Genomic DNA, 20,213 nt, shown 5'->3' with positions numbered 1-20,213 from the left:
GGAAAAGTGAATTTATAACCCAGTGTGCAAAAAAGTAGGAGTTACTGAAAGTTGGTTGGTAGAAGATCATGGATTGAGAGAAATGGGAGTGGGATGCAGTTTTGCGAGTGAACACAGTAGGTCGGTTCACTTCCAGTGATGCCTAGGAGTCTTTAGTTGTTGGTTTCCTGCGTTAAAGGTACTAGTTAGAAGTCTTCATAATGGGATTTTGAAAATTTGTTTCTTTTTAATGAATTAAGGTAACGGAATGTACAGAAGAAATCCATCTATACATGCTAGTTGTGGCTCTGGGAAGGACTGGGAAAAGAAGAGTGACAGCTGCAGGAATAGGGACTGAAAGAATAGACACTGCTCTGGCCAGACCTGTAGGTAGTTCGTATGTTGGCCATCTCAGAAACCGGGACCCCCCGTAAGGAATGATTGGGATTCTGATGAGCCCTTGGTTAAGGAGGTGCCTTACTCTGGATTCTCAACCTTCTGCCTGTTTAGCTTCCTAAAGTTGAGCAACTCATTTCAGCTTTTCTTAAAAACAAGTGAGTTGTACTTGAGGATTTCTAAAGGGTTGTCAGTCTCCAATTCTTGGTTTTGAAATGGCTAAGGCTTAGATCTACTACTAGTCTATCTTCCCAGATTATCTAGACAGTTTCTAGCTGTTTCTGGACCTGTGGTCAGTTCTTCCTAGATTCATGATGGGAGCTCAGTTCTGCCTGTTGCAAAAGTTTCTGCCTGGGGGTCTCACAGGGATGTATCTTGTGACTGAGCAAACAGATTAAAAAGCAGAACACAAAATCCCTTTGCGTAAGTATGGTCTTTTCCCACCTACTTTATGCTTTTAGAATAGTGCTTAGAATTAGAATCTGCAATTAAAATAGTGCTTAGGCACTAGCCCCTGAACCACTGTGAAGCAGAGCCCTGGAATCTTCTCTTCTTTATTGTCCTTTAAGTGTGGGGAAGACCCTTATCTCAGTAGTGGAGAACTGTAGCCTCTCATCATGGCAGCCCCCCACCCCGCTGCTTGGTCTCCAGCATCCTTGCTGCTGTGGAGTGTGTGACGATGATTCTGTGGCTAATGATGACAGTATAGCCTGATGGTGAAGAGCCTGAGTTCTGGAGTCAGACTGATTCAAATCTCGATTCCACCACTTAATTGTAGACTGACCATGGCTGTGCTTCTTCATCACTCTAAGGCTTGGGCCGTTTGCTTACTTTATCTAAGCTTCTGTCTCCTCATTTGTGAAGCCACAATGAAAATCATGTGATTCCTGTGTTCTTTAAATGATTTAATGCATGTAAAGCACCTAGTGAAGTCCTTGACATACAGTAAGTCCTTGTATTATTAAATTATTATATATAAATACAGTAAATTTACTTGTATTATTATTTGAGCATTTTGGTTAGAAGAAGTTATTCAGTATGTCCTCCTTTCCCTTTGGCAGTTAAAAATTCACTTTATTTCTTAGTTATCTACAAGCTGTAGTAATTTTGTTCTTTCTTTTTATAAGAATGTAATAATTAAAGTACATCAAAACATGAACATCTTAGCAATCACTATACGAAATATATATAAAAATACACAGTTTAAGAATTCATGAAATATGAACATCACTTATGCATATTTAATTACTAATTAATACAATTCTAGTTCCTTCCATATTTGAGTAGAGCTACTTTGGAGTCTCACTTTGAACTGTTAGTAATATCTGGAGATTACCTGGGACTTGGAAACTTTCCCTCCTGACCGTGGCTCAGAGGTCATGCACAGAAGGGTGCGGCTGCCCCCTCAGCTGCTAGGTTGAGTGGGGGAGGGTTGAGTGGGGGAGGGTTGAGTGGGGGAGAGGGGCTCTTCCCAGCAGAAGCATCCGTCCCATAATTGTACACTGCAGTCCGGACACAGACCAGACTCCAAGTGGAACTTGATGGAAAATAAATAACTCTTTTTGTCTGTGGTTTAATTCTTACAATGTATTTGCATTTTCTACCTCTTTCTTTCCTTCCATCCTGACACTAAAAGAAGCTATTATATGTGAATGTTCACTTAATAAACTCCTTCTGAATACTGACGTGCAAAAAAATGGACAAAGTATGAGGTTTGACTTGTCTTTTCAGAGTTTTCATGTTAAATTTTGTTGACTGAACTTTTGTCATACTAACAGTAAGACACATGGAATTTTGGTGGCACTGAAGTCAGAGATTCCTGGTGTTTGAGCTCCAGCTCTGCCATTTACTATGACCCTGGGGAAGTTCCTCATCACTCTTAATCTGAGTTTTTCATTCATGAAATGGGGATAATAACACCACATACATGGGCAGGTTGGATATAAGGAGTGGATAAAATAATGCGTGTAAGACGGTTGTAGTGCCTGACGTATCATAAAGACTGACAGAATTTTTCCTAATTGTTGTTGTTATTAAATGCCTACAAATGACATTGAGAGGGACACAGTTTTTAAAAGTGGAGAGCAGCATGAACTGTTGGAGGATTAGAACTCAAAAGAGGTGAATACAAGTACCATGTACCTGTCTTTAAATTTTCTAATAATACTTCACCTGCCAAATGAATTATGTTACATTTTAATGACATGGCAGAAACAAGAGAAGCATATGTACATTCATTTATTAATATGTAATCCTCTTAGAACTGTTCCCTGGCGTCCTTTGTATTGGTTGATGGGAGTGAGACAGAGAAAAACTGGAAAAGATTATTTTCCCTTGGTTACTAAGGGCACTCTTCTTTCAGGCTAAAAACAAATATAATTTTACTAATTTGGTGAACAGATTGAGTATGCATAGACTTATGTTTGGACCAGAGAAAAAGGAAAACATGTTTGAGTTGTCTGCTGCATAGAGAGACCAGCTAGCTCCTTTTTTATTTAAGAGTTCTGAGGCTTTGTTCCATATTTCTAGGAGGAGATCCATTTTGAGGGTTTTCTAAGAAGTAGTGAAGCAGTAGTTATAATGCTTCTGAATAGCAATACACATTCATTTTATGATAATCTATTTCACATTTTAATATTTAGGTTTGCTGTTTGTAAGTTGTAAACCTTTTGGGGAGTGTTAGATATAATTATCTAACATTCAAAATAAATGAGGTTTTTTTTTTTTTGATATTAACCTCAAATAAGCAAATATTTAAATTTACATAGTGATCAAGAAATAAGAAATACAGATGTATATTTAGTTGCGATAAATACTGTTTCATTTTTGAGCACAGATTAAATTGATATTTGTCATTTTTCCCATAGTATTTTGCGTTAAATGGGAAACTTCAGTGATTCTAAAGTTGTAGGATTTCCAAAGTTCAACCTGGATCATGTTGAACCCTAAAAATAGCATTAATTCAGAATGATTATTGCACAAGAAAAAAATCCAGTGATGTATTTTGGGAAAGCCAAAGGACAAGTTTACACCATTGAATAAAAAGGTGGGATTTGCCCAAGAGAAATGGATATTTCCACTGTTAATCATCCTGAGAATAGGTTAATCTTGAGATTAAGTAAGACTTCGCGTGGCTGGACTTTCAGTGGCTGAGCCGAAACGTTACAGACATTCTAACTTTCTTTGTAATTTTGTAATTCCATCTCTTACTAGTTGAATTAATGAGAAATGTGTCCTAGTTTGGATCGCATTTGAGGACTTTTCTGTATCAACTCCAGTTAATATATCCGTTCATTTTTGTTCATTTAATAAATAATTATTGGGCTTTGGGTAATGTGCTGGGTAAACTGGCATTTAGAAGGATGTGGTCTCTGCTCCTGTGGAGCTTATAATGTGGTAGGAGAATTTATATTTTTAGCATCCTGGTTGTCTTGCCATTTGCTTAAGGTGATTAAAAGAAACTGACGGATTTCAGGACACAAGAGACCATATTTGACCATTCATTTCTTTGGGTTGTTTTGAGAGTTAAATAAGATAATATTTGTAAAGTGCCCCACATAGTGCCTGGCACCTAATACTAATAATGACAAATACTTTTATAACCAATATTACGTGCCAAGTGCTATATTCTAATCATTATATGTGTTAGTTCATTTAATCAACCTAGGAACACACTACTCTTATTACTCCATTTTATAGGAAAGGAAACCGAGGCACAGAGAGGCTAGACAATTTGCTTAAGATCGCACCGCTGTAAGCGACACAGAAGCCTTCCATAAGGCTTAAGGCATAAGAGTTGTCATTTAGGCTGATGCTTTCTCAGAGTGACAGTTGGCCGTGATGGTTGACAGCCCACTTCATGCTTCTCTTCTTTCTCCTCTAGGTGTTATAGAGACTTCAGGTCGACTGGATCGCGAGTCCACCTCCCATTACTGGCTAACAGTCTACGCGTCTGATCAGGGCGTCGTGCCCCTTTCCTCCTTTGTAGAGGTCTATATAGAGGTGGAGGATGTGAATGACAACGCACCACAGACTTCAGAGCCTGTTTATTATCCGGAAATAATGGAAAACTCTCCCAAGGATGTGTCTGTGGTCCAGATTGAGGCATTTGATCCAGATTCTAGCTCTGATGACAGGCTGACATACAAAATTACAAGCGGAAATCCACAAGGATTTTTTTCAATAAATCCTAAGACAGGTATGTGTTAATATTATTATGTATGAAATATTCATGCTTATATGCTCTTGATGTGGGGAAATTTAAGAATTAAATTTCTTAATTTGCCACTTTTAGTTTTTGATAAATCGTTTCCCTTTTGAGTTACTCAAGACAAGCCTTTATACCCTCATGAAAATTTTATCCCTGATTTTTTTTTTTCCTTTGAATTTGCTTTTATAAAACTATTTTGCTCATTAGAGTTTCACTTGCAGGTTAAAAAGCAGATATTGTAGTTTCATTAATAGTTCCTAAATTAGTGATACATTTTAAACTTAACCGCAAATTCTACTGCTGCTAAATTTTCCAAACTCTACTTTTTATGAAAAATATCAAGAGTTTATTTCACAATTCACAGTAGTTTTTTTTTTTTTAATGTTGTTTTGGAATTTTTCCATAGAGCAGTGCTGTGTCTCTTTAGACAGTAGAGGATCAGGATTAAATAATTTTCAGATTGGGAGCAGTTACTTTCTTGAACTCATACTTCAAGTTTTCCTTCTAACTGTTTTCTCCTCTGAATGTCTGACACCCTTTTTCTAAGCAGGTAGCTCCTTGACTCCAAAATCCTCTTCCAAAATCCTTATAAATTTCAAATATTTATTCTTTTACATTTGATAATGCATCAACTTTTTTCTGAAGTCTTGGTTCTCTTTTTTATTATTTCACACACACACACACACACACACACAAAGGTTCAACATAGCTATCATTTGTGTAGTGAAAAGTTAGCTATCATTTATACATGAAAACTTTACAAGTGGAGGGTTGCACTCTGATTTCTTGATCAGAGTTAAAACAAGAACCACTGCATGACATTGAGAGGACAACTTATTTGTAGGAACATAAAACTTCTCATGAAGTAGATCACTGGCCTTTGAACCCAGATTTTTCGGTGATTCAGTACTTTTTCATAGGATCTAGTTACGGATTCTAAAGTGGTAGATTTATAATTTACATGTCTCTATCATGTCTTTGCTCATTATGTCTTATTCTGAGGGAGCTGGCCTGTTCAGTTACTGGGTTGTCTTTTTGATATGTCAAAGAAATAATATACAAAAACCAAAATTAAGGAGGCAATCTCAGCTTCCTTGCCAGTTTTTTTTTTTTTTTTTGGTGTAATTCTTATTTCATAATTTCCTTTGTTGAACTTAAAAGGCAGCAGTTCTTGAGGTGGAAGGAAGCTTGAGTTCAATATCTGTGTACCAAAATGCCTGTAGAAAGATAACCTGATAAGGGAACATGTGTGTATGTAATATTTTGTGTCTTAAAAAGTACATTAAAATGTTAGTTTTTAAACCTCTTGTCACCCTATTCCAACCTATCATATAGACTGTCTTTCTTGATTGCTACAAGTCAACAAGATTTATTTTGACTGTATCAGGATTTACTTTTGCCTTGAGATAATTATGCCATTATAATTATATAAGTTAGAGCTACTGTGGGAGCCTTGAAACCTTGGTCATCTCAGGCCTCTGAAATGATGATGGCACTGCTGTTGTGTTATGTCTTGTAGAAATGGGATTAATGTGGCCTTGCTACTCCCTTTACGTCTCTCTGTTCTGACAACTCTTAAAAAGAGGTGTCTGCCGAGACTTCTAAGCTCTTCCTTATCTTCAGGGAGTAGAAGTCCCTTTCAGGAGTCCATAGCTAGCTCCCACACCCCTGGGTGGGTAGCATATGCATCCTGCTGATAGGACAGCAGGGGAAAAGCCATGGGACTACAGAGAGGTTTTATTTTTTTATGAGTTGAAGGCAGATAGTAGTGGAAAATAACCATAGTTAGCACTCAGGAATATTTGTTGTGAAGTATGTAATAAACTGTGTGTTTAATAGAGAAATTTGATCATTCCACAAGTCACCTAAAGTCTCTAAAGACTGAGAAATAACCATATTTTAGCATGGGCATTATAAAAGAATATAGTAAATACAGCCTCAGTATTATTGGGGTCCAGACTGTGGAGGCTGGTGAAAGACAGTCTGGTGGAAGAAAGTTCCTGTGATGTGCTGACCCATCAGACCACCTGCGGACCCTAAATCATGTTACTTGATTATTAATGGCGGAGCGAGAAAATCACTGGGCTGGAAATCAAGAGATGTGGACAGTAGTGAGGCTTTACCTCTGGGATCTTGGAGATAACTGGCTTCCAGGTCCTCACATTTTGTGATTAGTGGTGAGCATTTTTGCAGGCCTGTTAAGGCGAGTGCGTGCATGCGTGCAGGAGCTCAGCATCACTTCCAGGAAAGATGCCCCGGCCTCTCCCGCTTGCAGGTGTTACTTACCTTTGCTCTGTTAACTCTACATGAGATAACCAAGGTCTTAGTAGACTGATAAATCTGTGCCTCTCCTTTGGATAAACAAATTTGACAAGGTAAAAATGCGTCTGCTTGCTCCTTAGTGGTAAAGAGAAATTTAGGACCCTGGTGATTATCACAACATCCAGCAGACTGGAGAAAGCCTGAACTCATTGCCATTCAAATTGTTTGTTTACACATCAAGCGTTTATTGAGCTTCTGCTGTGTATCCAGCATGTTAAGAGATGCTTTGAGAGTATGTAGTCTACGTAAGTGAAATAGCAAAGAGAGACAGGGGTGTGAGATGTGTGCCCAGGCGCTAATAAGTGCCTCTGGAGGAACTGCGGAACTGACGATGACTCATGTGGTGGTGTAGTTAGGAGGATGAGGCCCCTTGGGAAAGTTAGTGTGCTGATTCTGAAAGTAGTAAGGTGGATGGATGGACAAGAGGTAGGGGATGTTCTTCAAGTTGGGACAGTTTGAAGGAGTGGTGAGGCCAAGAGGTGGAGTTAGATGAGTGTGTGAGAGAATGGCTGTGCTTGGTGGAAAAGCGTAAATACCAGAAGAAGGGTGAAAGGATAATATTTACGCTATTTTTATAAATAATGACCTATTTTGGAGAGTCTGCATACAATCCCTTGGAATGTTTTGTATAAACTTAAATCAGATGACCTCACTAAGTCCTTTTGGAGAGGAGGAAATATCCCTACAGACCTTTGTCTCCTTTTATCATAGTATGATGCATAATTTAAAAAACAGAATAGAAAACCTTGCTAGGACTGGGTTTGATGATCTGAATGGGGGATTCTCAATGACAAGTTTGGAGGAACATTTTAAAATGTATTTTGTGTTCCAGTCAAAGTTTTTGTGCCTGGAACTGCCTTTCTGTCTGCATCTCAGATGGTTCCTGCTGTGTTGTTTCTAAGGGGTGGTGGGTGGCAGGGTGCTTCCTTTCACAGAGGGTACAAGCAAAAGAGACTTGATTCATTTTCCTTTCCTGACACACACACTTTTGTGGACACCAGAAATTCTTATAACATCTTTTGTTTGATTATGTTCAGTATCAGGGTAAATTTGCTTCTTTTAACAAAAATTGTGCAGTTGCTCGAGGTGGGAGGGAGACAAGAGCCTAGAGTGTTGGACTGTCTGAGCCGTGACTGCCCGGCTCCTGCAGACACATACGTCGCAGCTTCCTTTGCAGAGTGTCAAGGACAGAGAAGGAGGAGGGCCCCAAACAGTGGGGACCAGTGTGCACTCACAGGCTTCATTCTCCACGAGTAACCTCAGCAGAGTGGAACCACCCCAGCAGAGTGTCTTTTTAGTCAGTGTTATCAGTTTGAACTTTTGAGGCCTGATATGTAACTTAAAACTGGCATATAATTTTCAAGTGTTCACTTGGAGCTTGTGCGTGCTTTAGAAAAGACCACAGTTTTATTCCCTTATCTCTGCGTTGGTATATTCCAAGTTTTGGACACGAAGCAAGTATTGCTCTTTATTTTAAAAGTTTTATTGAAGTGTAATTGACATATAATAAATTGCACATAGTTAAAGCCTGCAATTTAATGAGTTTTCTCATAGCTATCCAACACTGAAACCATCACCACAGTCGAGCAGTGAACCTACCCATTGCTCCCCAACGTTTCGCCATGCCTCTCTGTACACCCTCCCCGCTACTGCCCTCTGCTTCCACCCCCAGGCAACCACTCGTCTGCTTTCGGTCACTGTATGTTAGTTTGCGCTCCCTAAAATTTTCTACAATTAGACTCACAGTGTATACTATTTTTTTTTTTTTGGTAAAGGTTCTTACACTCAGCATATTTCCTCTGAGATTCATGCACGTTGTAGTGAGTACCAGAGCCATTGAAATAATTCATACCAGCCAACTCTAAACCTGCTTGTGCTGCATCACCTTGGGCTTTCTGTGGAAACCACAGGAAAGGCTCTGGTGCATGCTTTCTCCTTGCTCCTTCCACCTCCTCACCGACCCCAGTGCAGGCTCGTGTGGCCCTGTGCGGTGTGCGTGGCACCCCCTCTTCTCTCGGGTGTTGTGAATAATAAACTATCTTTTCAGTGACAGTGGTCTCCTGATATGGTGACCTCACCATTCTTGAATACTAATAAAACCTACATTTTAAAACACTTTGAGGAAACTACTGTTTGTCATTTCTTTTACTCATATACAAACAAGAATACATTATTTTTTTCTTGTCTTTTTACATGGGTAGTAGCATACTGTATACAGTGATAAACATCTTGGGTTTTTCCCTTAACAGTATTATTAGTATTAGAGGCTGTGCCTTAGAAAAATTACCACATTATTATAAGAATATAGGTACATATCCATGTACCTTTCACCACCCATTTCACCGATCCACTGATCTTATACTGTCTAGTAAATTTTTTTTTTATCTTCTCATTCATTGAGGTAGGTCTTCCTGTGCGGGAACAAATACACTGAGAAATTTTTATGGATAAAAATAAATTCATCAGAAATGTGTATTAAGTAGAGGCATCCTTTTTGAATATATGAGTATGTTTGTGGATGTGATTTCTGTGTGTCTGCGTGAGCATCTTCAAAGGGTTTAGGCTCTTTTGACAACTATTGAATCTGTTTCCATCTACTTGAAATTTTAAATGGTTTAAAAACTTTATTGAGGCTGTTTCAGCTTACTGTTTTCTTAGCTTTTCCTTTATCAATTCTGTAGAGTTAAAATTTCATATATTTTGGAGGCTGATCTTTACTCTAAATCTCTTCTCATTATTGGATCTGGAGCATGTTGCACTGTTGGAATCTTGTAAGCCACGCTGGTTCTCTCTCTTTGGGCTGATTTCCATAAGGCTGTCTCATGCCTGTCACCTTTGAGAGTTGAGCTTGAAGGAGACAGCCAAAGAGGAACCAGCAAACCTTGGCTTTCCCTCTTTTGCTACTCTTCTGTGCTATTTTCTGGTCTTCCTTTTACCACTCTTCCACTCTTGACCTCACTTTTAGATCAGGTTGGAATAAAACTTTCTCTCGGAGCCAGAAGGGCAGTGACACGTGTAGCTTATTACGCACGTTGCACTTTATGTATTAAAGCAATCTCACATACTTAATCTTTACAAGAAACCCTGTGAGTAGAGATTACAAATGCCAAGAGTCTGCTGTCTTCCCCATTTTTCAAGTAATTATATGACTTCAGAGAGAGGTAAAGGCCACCCGAGGTCAGAGCCAGAAGGACGCGGGTTTCATAACTGCTACTTCTGGATGCAGGATCCCACATTCACTTGATTTGCTTTTGGGTTTGTGATGTAAATGTGGTTTGGGATCCGGTTTTTCTTACCTTCTCTGTTTTTTGTGTTAAGGAATTTCTGAATTATATGATGGTTGCTTTTTAGGCTAATCTTATTTCTAGTGATATTTTCAGACCAAAAAGCATGAAGCTTCTAAATAACACTAAGTGTTTAAACTTAGTCTTATTAACCGTGTACTGCAAGGATCATTAAACGTTTTCTGTGAAGGGCCAGGTACGAAATATTTTAGCCTTTGCAGGCCATACAGCGTCTGTCACAGCCACTCAGCTCTGTCACTGTAGAGCGAAAGCAGCCCCAGACAACATGGAAATGAATGAGTATGGCTGTGTGCCAATAAAACTTTACTTATGGACATTGTAATTTGAATTTCATATACTTTCCATGTGTCACAATATATTCTTTTGTTTTTTTTCTGGTCATTTAAGAATATAAAAGCCGTTCGTAGCTTGTAAGCCATACAAAATCAGGTTGGCAGTAGTTTTCTCACCCCTGGTATACTGATGTATTTACTAGTTGGGCTGGTTGAATTGTTGATTTATCTCTGAGGGAGTAGACTATTTGATATTCCTGAAGTAAAAATTAAGTTTATTTCCCATTGCTCTAAGCAGTGAATACTTAAAAAAGATGAGAGCTGTGTTTTGCTTCTCCAGGTTATTAAAATTATTCTTTAAAGAATAGTAGTAGAACATTAGTTACCAAGGTTGAAATATCAGAAAAGATTTAGCAAGTTGATGATAGACTATTATTCAGATCTCTTCTACTTTGAGAAATAACTATTTCTCATTAGAAGATAAAATAGTTCCAAGTTTTGAGATTTTCACACTTCTTTGTGCTGTTATATCCTGTTAAAAAATATTTCAGAGCTTGAAATTCCAGCTCTCACAGTTGGTTATATGTATACTTATCAAATGGTTACCATTTTCTCCATTTTTTTTCCTCCCTGATTCTGGGTTGAGATGTTCATGCTCAAATTAAGTAAGTTACAGCTTTGTATGCTTTGTAAAGGATAACTTTATACAGTGGTCTGTTTTTCATTCGTTTGTTTACATGTAGGATAGAGTAATGTAGGATTATTTTATGTTCAGTATAAGAAATGTTCTTTAATTGCAGATAGAGTGATATATATATGTGTGTATATATATATATATATAAAAAATATATACATACATACATACACACACATATATATGTAGTAATCCCTAAAGCATGGGAAAGTCATAAAATGCTGTAATAGCTAATAGGTATACTGGGTAACCATCCATCTTCAAGTCCACTATCACATTACAACTACTTTTTTCTCAATCAAAGTAAATGGCATTTTATTGTGGCTGGAACGGAGGCTGAACAAAGTGCAATAGGAAATAGCTATAGCTGCAAACAACTTCCAAGGGTTTCCGGTAACATTTGATAGCTGCACAGGAAGGAAATTAAGGGCCAGTCACTTTACAATGGCAGGAATTCATTTAAAAAAAAAAGTTTACTCATTTGTAGTCTTTTCCCAAATATATGCAAATATTAAGGAAGACTCTGTAGATCTTTCTACCTGTTCCTCCTGCTTATTTTTTATTTTACAGTGAAGTATGTTATCCTTAAAGTCTAAAAGAAGTCAAGTTTTATGCACTGCACTTTCTGCACACGTTAAAATAGATGATACGCTTTTTCTCTGAAAATCTGTTAACCTTGAATCCTTAGGTTAAATTCTTTCAAGGGGTACTCTGTTTTTTTTTAATGTTGCTGAATATCATTTGCTAAAATTATTTTAAGTACCAGTATTTTAAGATTTTGCATTTAAGTGCCTAAGTGAGATTAGCCTTTTTTGTCAACAGGATGTTAACTTTATAAAATGGGTTGGGTTTCTTCCCCTCCCTATCTCTGCTATATCTGACATTTATAGGAATGTTGAAGGCAATTCCTGGTAAATTGCATTTGGCTTTTGATCTTATGTTTATCTTATGTTTCAATGCCATCCCTTTTCAATGAGAAACAGCTAGTTAAGATAGAATTAAAACCAGAAGAGAAGTCTGAAGATTTCAGGGTGCAGATTCTTGCTCAGCCACTGCTTGTGTGACTTTAGACTGGTCATTTGATTCATTCTTTTAGGGTTTTCCATGGGACTCTGAAAGTTTGAACTAAATGAGTTCTGAGCGCCCTTCCAGCCTTGACAGTGTATGAATAGAATTCCATTTTTGGCTCCAAGCCTAATCCTGCCGGCACCAGGACTGCAGTGACGAACAATAGCTGTTCAAATGGCGGCAGCTGCCCAGAGAACTCCAGACAAGCTGTACTTAAATGCAGTCTTGGAACACCACCTAAATAAAGACAGCGCAGTACTGCAGAGGATCGCTGAGCTCATGGTCTAAAGCTCCAAGGGGATGGATGTTGAGTGATAACTATAGGAAAAATTGGAAGTTCGCTCTTGGCCTACAAGGCAATCTGTATTTTTAGATGGGAGCCGGTGGGTAGCAGGGCCCACCTCCCTGCCTGTCTTTCCAGGTCTGCTCTGCCTTTTCACTGCGGCGCTCGTCTTGCCTGTTCTGTGGACATTCAGTCCTGGCTCAGGTCCTGGAGGGTCAGGATAGAACCAAGCATGATACGGAGTATGTGATTACTGCTTAATATGTATTCTCCAGTTGACTGATTTTAAAAATTAGTGAAATGATTTCCGTTTCACCTGTTGGAAGAGGAGTCTTAGAAGTTTGACCAGGAAAACACTGTTCTTGGTCTAGTGTCTGTCCCTCCTCCTCCTGCGGTGTCCTCTGTCTTCCCACTGTCCAGACCTCAGGACTTCAGCTGTGCTCTCTGTAAATTACAGTAAACAGGCTTGTTCTGAGAACATTTTCACTTTATTGAAGCTGGTTGGGTACAGATCTGTAGAATAGAATGTCCCATGAAAAAGTATTTGTCATGTGCTACATGGAATTCTACAGCTAATGTCTCCGGCTTTCCTGTCTCACTGTCTTTTGCTTGCTTTAATACTTTATTTTAAAAATTAGAATAATTAACAGTTATTACTAATAATTACTAATATATTACCTCCTTTATTTTCCATACATTTAATGAGTCTCTAGTTCTGTGATAGCTTCACCAACTCAAAGCAGGCTGTATTTCAATAGTGCATCATGGAAATTAAAAAAAAATTATTATTCAGGAGTCTGAAGTTTGAAATACATATCCCATAAATTTCTAAAACATTTTTAACTTCTGACCTCTTATAGCTTCTATATTTATTTTATATAGTTTAATTTTTGATAGTAGGCATTTTGCTTTTTTTTGGTTTGTTTTTTGTTTTAAGCTTGTATGTAAGAGGAATGAGAGGTCATCATGGCTAAAATAGAAAGGATTGTTTTGGCCAATGTAGGGTGAACACAGGTAAATTATTCTGACTAAAGAGAATATTTTATTGAGTAAATTATTTCTTGAAAACTATTTTTTTAATTATTGTTATTGTACCCTGAGGCCCATGTTGCTTGTTGAATAAACTCTTAAAAGAACAGAGAGAAATTGTTTAGGTTTGTTCAGAACAGAAGGGTCTTTTCTATTTTGGTCATTAGTTGAAACAACTTTCTAATTGTGACCTTGTATTTTATAGGCATTAAACTAGTATTTGTACTTATTGTTCATCAGATTACTAAAAAGTATTTTTTCTTCATGCTATTATGGAAGAGGAAAGAGTATGAGAGATAATATATTTAAAAATACAACTGAGGTACAATTTGTGGCATATTTTATGTATTATATAAAAATAAGATTTAGTTCATTTGTGGTTCTCAGCCAGAGATGTTCAAGAGGTCCTCCCAGAGCTGTGAGAGCCTGTTTCTCCTTCCTTTTGAGGAAAAACATATAATGAACTTGGATTATCTGGAGCATTTGGCACTTTCCTACCCCAAATTATCTTTGGGCAGACATTTTTTTTAATCCTTTGCCTTTTAATTTGTCTTGTATCTAGAATGATACCCTATATAAAGTCATTAGACATTTCAAATGAAGACAGTAATAAAACATAGAAAATAAGATGAGTGGTTATCTTTAGATTATGGAATTATTTGCCGTTCTCACCTGATTCTTCTTTTTTTGGTATTTTTTCAGTACTTTTGTTTGCTATTCAAATAAAAAGGTGTGTTAATTTTCTAAGGCTACTGTAACAAATTTCCACACATTGGGTGGCTTAAAAAAAAAAGAAAAGAAATTTATTCTCTCACTGTTCGAGAGGCCATACGTTCAAAATCAAAGTGTCCGCAGGGCCGTAATCCCTTAAGAGTCTCTAATGAAGAATCCTTCTGGTGGCTCCTGGCATTTCTTGGCTTGTGGCAGCATTGCTCCAGTCTCTGCCTCCACCTTCCCTACTTCTGGGTATTTCAAACCTCTCTCTCTGTTTTTCTCTTAAAAGGATACTTATTGATTTTAGGGCCCATCATAAATTTAGGGTGATCTCATCTTGAGATCTTGAGAGGCTGTTTTTCCAAATAAGGTCCTAGTCACAGGTTTCAGGTTGGACGTATCTTTTGGGGAGAGGCCACCATTCAACATACTACAAAAGGCATTTCCAAAAAGAAGGGAAGTATGCTGTTAAATGGAAACTGCCATTTAGATCATTTTCTTTTATGTTGGAAAGGCTACATTTCACTTACGTTCTAGTAGGATTTAATGATTTGGGTCAGTAGTTGCAGATTTGTCAGGAAACTTCTGGGAGATGTTTTAGGCTTAATAAGTAACTTCAGGGCAGTTGGAATCTTCACGTGGACTCTCATGGCCATTTCTTTGAAGTAGCATTTCTGCAACATTAATTATGGTTCTTAAGTACTGTTTCTCTCTCCTAAATCCCTAGTCTTGTTATGTTTTTCTGTATCTCAAATGGTGTTTTTGAGAAATGGATAATACACTTTGTTCCAGAATATGGCCAGTGGTGATAATTACAGTGACTAAAAGCAATTCTGTGTTTAGGAAATTATCAAAATATTTAGTAATTTAAATTAAATTTAATTAATTAATTGGGCATGGATTGTTTTTTTTCAATTTTTGTAAGCTCTTGGCCCGAGGTGGTTGGCCTGGGATGGATTGCCACATCACCTGGAAACCTCTGAAATTGTGTGAGCTGGGTCCTCACGGATGGAGGTCCTGGTGCAGTGGCTCGGATGTGGGGGTGGGAACGTGGGTTCAGCCATCATTCCTCGTGATTCTGGTGCTCACTTCTGGTTGTAAATGGCTGCAGCCACAGAGACTTCTCAACACTTTCTTTGGTCAGAATTCAACTCTAGTTCCAATTGTGCTGCTGACTCTGACCTTCAGGAATTAGTTTAACATTCCTGGACCATATTTCCTTGTTTTTTAAAAATATGTATGTATGTATGTATGGCCGCGCTGGGTCTTCGTTGCTGCGCTCAGGCTTTCTCTAGTTGTGGCGAGAGGGGGCTACTCTTCGTTGCCGTGCGCGGGCTTCTCTTGTTGCGGAGCACGGGCTCCAGTAGTTGTGGCTCGTGGGCTCTAGAGCGCAGGCTCAGTAGTTGTGGCACACGGGCTTAGTTGCTTCTTGGCACGTGGGATCTTCCCAGACCAATTGAACCCGTGTCCCCTGCATTGGCAGGTGGATTCTTAACCACTGCACCACCAAGGAAGTCACCCTTGTTTTTAAAGTTTAGGATTTAGGCTAGAAGATTTTAAAAGACCTTCTGGCTCTAGCAAACTTAGTTTTTACAGTGAGAGGACACTTTAGAATGTATGGTACATTTCATTAAAATTTAGTTTCAACAACATTTTAGAAAAAATTATAAACGATATGCCACTGTAATATTTCTAAGTTTTATTTTTTTATTTTTTTATATACATGGCCAGATGTTTCAGAGTTTTTAAAAAATCATTTGAGACTTTCCAGCTTGAGATTAGTGTTCAACCAGTAAACATTTCTGTATCCTTTCACGCTGACCTTTAAAATATTTTAATGTTTAAATTTCTTTAAATAATATACTTGTTAATATAGAAGTGTATGACATAAAAAGTGAAGGTGCCCTCCTCTTTTCCTTTCTTCTTTGGCCCACCTGTTCCCAGGAGTAACTACAGGTAATAATTTGGGGTTTAACCTTTTATGAAGGTGTGTACGCATATTACATATCATATATATATATATGTATAGTCTTTGGGGGTTTTATAGTACTTGTCTAAAAGTTGCTTGAGCAATACGTTTCACAGTGTCCTCACTGGGGTGTTACAGGTGTTTTATTGTAATGGTCTTTGGTGTTGCTGATTACTAAAGCACACTGAATGTCCTGGGGGCAAGCCCTGCTAAAGTAAGGCTTGAATGTAGAAAGATGGAAATGGAATTTCCAGATTACGGTAGTAACAACTACTGAAGAAATTACGCTGTCCACACTGAAGGCACCTAAGACTTTAAATACTCCCTTTACCACCAACTGTGCCACCATGAAAGTTCTTAAACTTAGTGAAGAATAAAATAGATTCAAGTGTTTCAGAAAAATCAGTGGGGAAAACAGTTGAAAATAATACACCCGAAGTGCATGCTTACAGTCAAGGCTTAGTCAGAATAGGGCTGTGATTAGTAAAACATTGTGAAAAAGATACAGAGGTACAAGGGCTGTTTCCTTAAGGAAACTGTGTGCTTTTGAGGACAAGGGCCTTGTCTTGGCTTTTATATGTGTGTCTCAGAAGGACATATTTGGGGAAGACATTCTATAAAATAAGTTGAATAGCATAGTACAGACTGAACAAGTGGGTGATTTTGAGCTAGTGAACTTTATGACATCATTATTGCTTATAAACATACATTTCATTAATTTTTGGTTTTAGCAAGAGATCACCAAAAGCAAAAATATACATTGGTAAAATAATGATTCTTGAAAAGTCATTGTTAAACACAGAGACTCTTGATTTTTAGGTGTTCAGATGAATCTGTAAACTGGTAACAGCAAACCAGGCTTCCTCATCACCAGCTGAGCCCAGTGAGGAGACTAGTAAGAGGGAGGGGGCAGGAGGAAGGGGGCGTTATTGGAGCAGTATCAGCACATCAAAATCTTGGAAATGTCTGCTTTTTTCATTGTTAGATGCTTACAGAATTTGGATTTTGGTAACAAATATATTTGCTATTGAGATACTGCTTCAAATTTTAACCACAGAAAAAGATTCTGACTATTGTAGATGTTAAAGTTTGGGGTTTTGACGTATATAATTTGAAATTGGAGACTCTCCAAAGGAGTAGAGATGATTTGTGACAATTTAAATTATTTAAATTAATTTAAAAATTCAGCCTTTCAGACACACTAGCTACATTTCCAGTGCTCGGTGGCCGCGTATGCTGGGGGCTACCATATCAGACAGTGCAAACTGTAGAGCTTGTCCATCATCGCAGAAAGTTCTGTGGGATGGTGCTTCTCTGGGACACATGATGCTGTAGTTCTATGCATTACTCTAAAATAAGCAAAAGGGTAAAAAGGCCGAAGTAGTTGCAGGGGTTAGACAAAAATAATCAGAGTAATGGGAGATGTTAATTAGGTGAGCAAACTTTTGTTTTCTTCCTTGATCTTTCCCCTTCCTCTGCTTACTTTCAAGTAGAATAGTTGGAAAATGATTCAAAGTAAATTTCCTGCCAAGCAAGGTGAACACATGACCACGCAGCTTTTTTTTAGAGCCAGGACCTTTTCTTTCACAGTTTTGGTTCTTCAGAAACTGCAGATTGCAAGTTATTTTCTCTCTCAGTGCAGTTGGATGTTAATCCTACTCAGAAATCCTTTTTTTTTTCTTCTCCAGCTGCCATCTAGTTTCATTCATAGTGCTGATGTTTCAAAGCCTTTCTTCCAGAACCAAAGCCTTCCGTCCCTCCTTGGCTTCTCTCATTCTTTTTTTTTTTTTTTTTTTTAAAGCACAGTGAGACCCAGGTTTTTTTTTTGTTTTTTTTTTTTTTTTTAATTTTTATGGCTGTGTTGGGTCTTCGTTTCTGTGCGAGGGCTTTCTCTAGTTGTGGCAAGCGGGGGCCACTCTTCATCGCGGTGCGCGGGCCTCTCACTATCGCGGCCTCTCTTGGTGCGGAGCACAGGCTCCAGACGCGTAGGCTCAGTAGTTGTGGCACACGGGCCTAGTTGCTCCGCGGCATGTGAGATCCTCCCAGACCAGGCCTCGAATTCGTGTCCCCTTCATTAGCAGGCAGATTCTGAACCACTGCGCCACCAGGGAAGCCCCGGCTTCTCTCATTCTTAATGTGGCTTTCAGACTCCGGTGCTCTGTGTTTACTGAACTCCCATCTCACCCCTTCGCTCAATGACGTTGAGTAAGCAGCTTAATCTCTGAGCCTGTAAAAATATTAATTTATTTATTATGGTACAGATATTGCCATATATATACATATGGATTGAATGAGATAATACATTTAAATCTCATAGCACAATACCTGAGCATTTAGTAAGCCAAATAACAATTAGAGATGAGCTCATTTGATGCATTAGTTGTCTTTTGCTTTAGAGCAAACCATCCCAAAACTCAGCGGCTTAAAGCAACCACCATAATTTAGTTGAAGACTCTGCTGGGCAGTTCTGGTCTTGGCCAGGCTTGGCTGCTCTTTCATGTAGTGCTGGTCTCACTTGGCTGGTTGGCTTGAGGTTGGCTGGTCCTGGGTGGCCTCACTCACATATTGGCTGGTGGGTTGGTTGTCTCTTGGAACAACAGAGATGACCAGACATCATCCAAGCAAGTTCAAACTTCCTTGGAATCCAGAGCCCTCAGCAAGGACCTGTGCTTTTTTCTATATGTACCCTACATTCTCATCTACCTTACTGTTTCTTGAATGTAGTCTTTGCCTTCTGGACCTTGTTTCTTGAAAACAAGAGTCTGTCTTAATCATCTCTGCATTCTGAGTGGACAGCACAAAATAGTTGAATGAATACATAAATACAGTTTTGCCAACGTGGACTATTTCGTTATCTTCACCTACTAATCCTGTAAGTTCACCTTTATGTGCTGCCTACTTCGTGAAGTCCATTTGAGCTCTTGAACTTTGGGAAGTTTGGAGGTGGTTTTTGGTATTGATTTATAAGAAATGTCGAATATTAAAATCTTACTTTAAAGCATTATAGTTAATCTAACATTCTGTCTTAAATGGAGTCTTCTCTAAGTGCTATAGTGGCATTGAAAAGCTGTAAATAGTTTTTTAATGATGTTCATAAAAACAGGAAAGTTTGGTTTCTTAGTTCTACATACATTTATGGGGCAAACTTGTAATTGTGAGTTGGTGAGAAGAAGCCGTATTTGCTCACTCAGTCCACTTACATTTATAATGGTATTGGTCTACAGAATGGATTGTTTTTTTAGGGCAAGGAAGTTTTTTGTCTTCATTTCTATTTTTAATTTAACAGAGCTCAGGAGAAAAGAAAGATAAAACAAAGTTACAAGAGGCAGCACTTGCATATGCTTTTCTCTGCCTTCGCCCACTCTATTTTGTTCTCTAACTTGCTTTTTTAGACCTATTAAATGACTAATGATTAACTGTTGCCAGCTTTCTTTTTTCTTAAACTTCATGTAAGTCACAGTTGAGAGTTTTTGGAGAGTTGAAATACCATAATGCAGTAAATTATGCAGTGTGCTGTGATAGGGAGCGGGGAAGAATTCCCCAATCCTCTCATCTGGGCCTCAGGAAAACTAAATTCGAATCCTGGCTCGGACAGTGACTTACTGGTGAATTGGAACAAGTTAATTTCTCTTTGGCTCAGGTAGCTGAGTTTGATAATCTTAAAGGTTTCTCTCCATTTCTGAAGTATTGTGCTGTTTCAATTAAGTATAGCTCCTTCTGGAGCTTAGTAATAAACATTACAGATGAGCACCAGTGTTTAAAATGAAAGAAATGGATACACTAATTAGATATTCAATACCTACAGGGTTAATAACATGTATATAGAAAAGGTACACTTTGGATTCATTTTTGAAAACAGGTGTTTGTCAGGCAGGCAAGGTGGAAGGATTAGCAGGATCGAGATGTGCAAAAATTACAGAGGTGAAAACGGGTGTGAAATGCATCATGGATTCTAGAGCTAAATTGGTGTGG

General features: G+C 38.2%; 1 protein-coding gene across 6 annotated transcripts in view; it reads left to right on the top strand.

The window, feature by feature from the left end:
• The window catches only part of FAT1 (FAT atypical cadherin 1), a 125,331-nt gene that overhangs the window by 55,184 nt on the left and 49,934 nt on the right, over positions 1 to 20,213 (top strand). For all 6 annotated transcript variants that reach the window (XR_005018206.1, XR_005018207.1, XM_036838841.1 and 3 more), the window contains exon 3: positions 4,259 to 4,573. Coding sequence is in view for 4 of the 6 variants with exons in the window: in XM_036838841.1 (XP_036694736.1) it covers positions 4,259 to 4,573 (315 nt within the window). In the remaining 2 variants the exon portion in view is untranslated. The remainder of the gene's footprint in view (positions 1 to 4,258; positions 4,574 to 20,213) is intronic.

The sequence above is a fragment of the Balaenoptera musculus genome, chromosome 21, assembly GCF_009873245.2.
Source record: "Balaenoptera musculus isolate JJ_BM4_2016_0621 chromosome 21, mBalMus1.pri.v3, whole genome shotgun sequence".
NCBI lineage: Eukaryota > Metazoa > Chordata > Mammalia > Artiodactyla > Balaenopteridae > Balaenoptera > Balaenoptera musculus.
The sequence above is the reverse complement of the archived record's forward strand: the minus strand, read 5'-3'. Positions and strand labels throughout refer to the sequence as shown.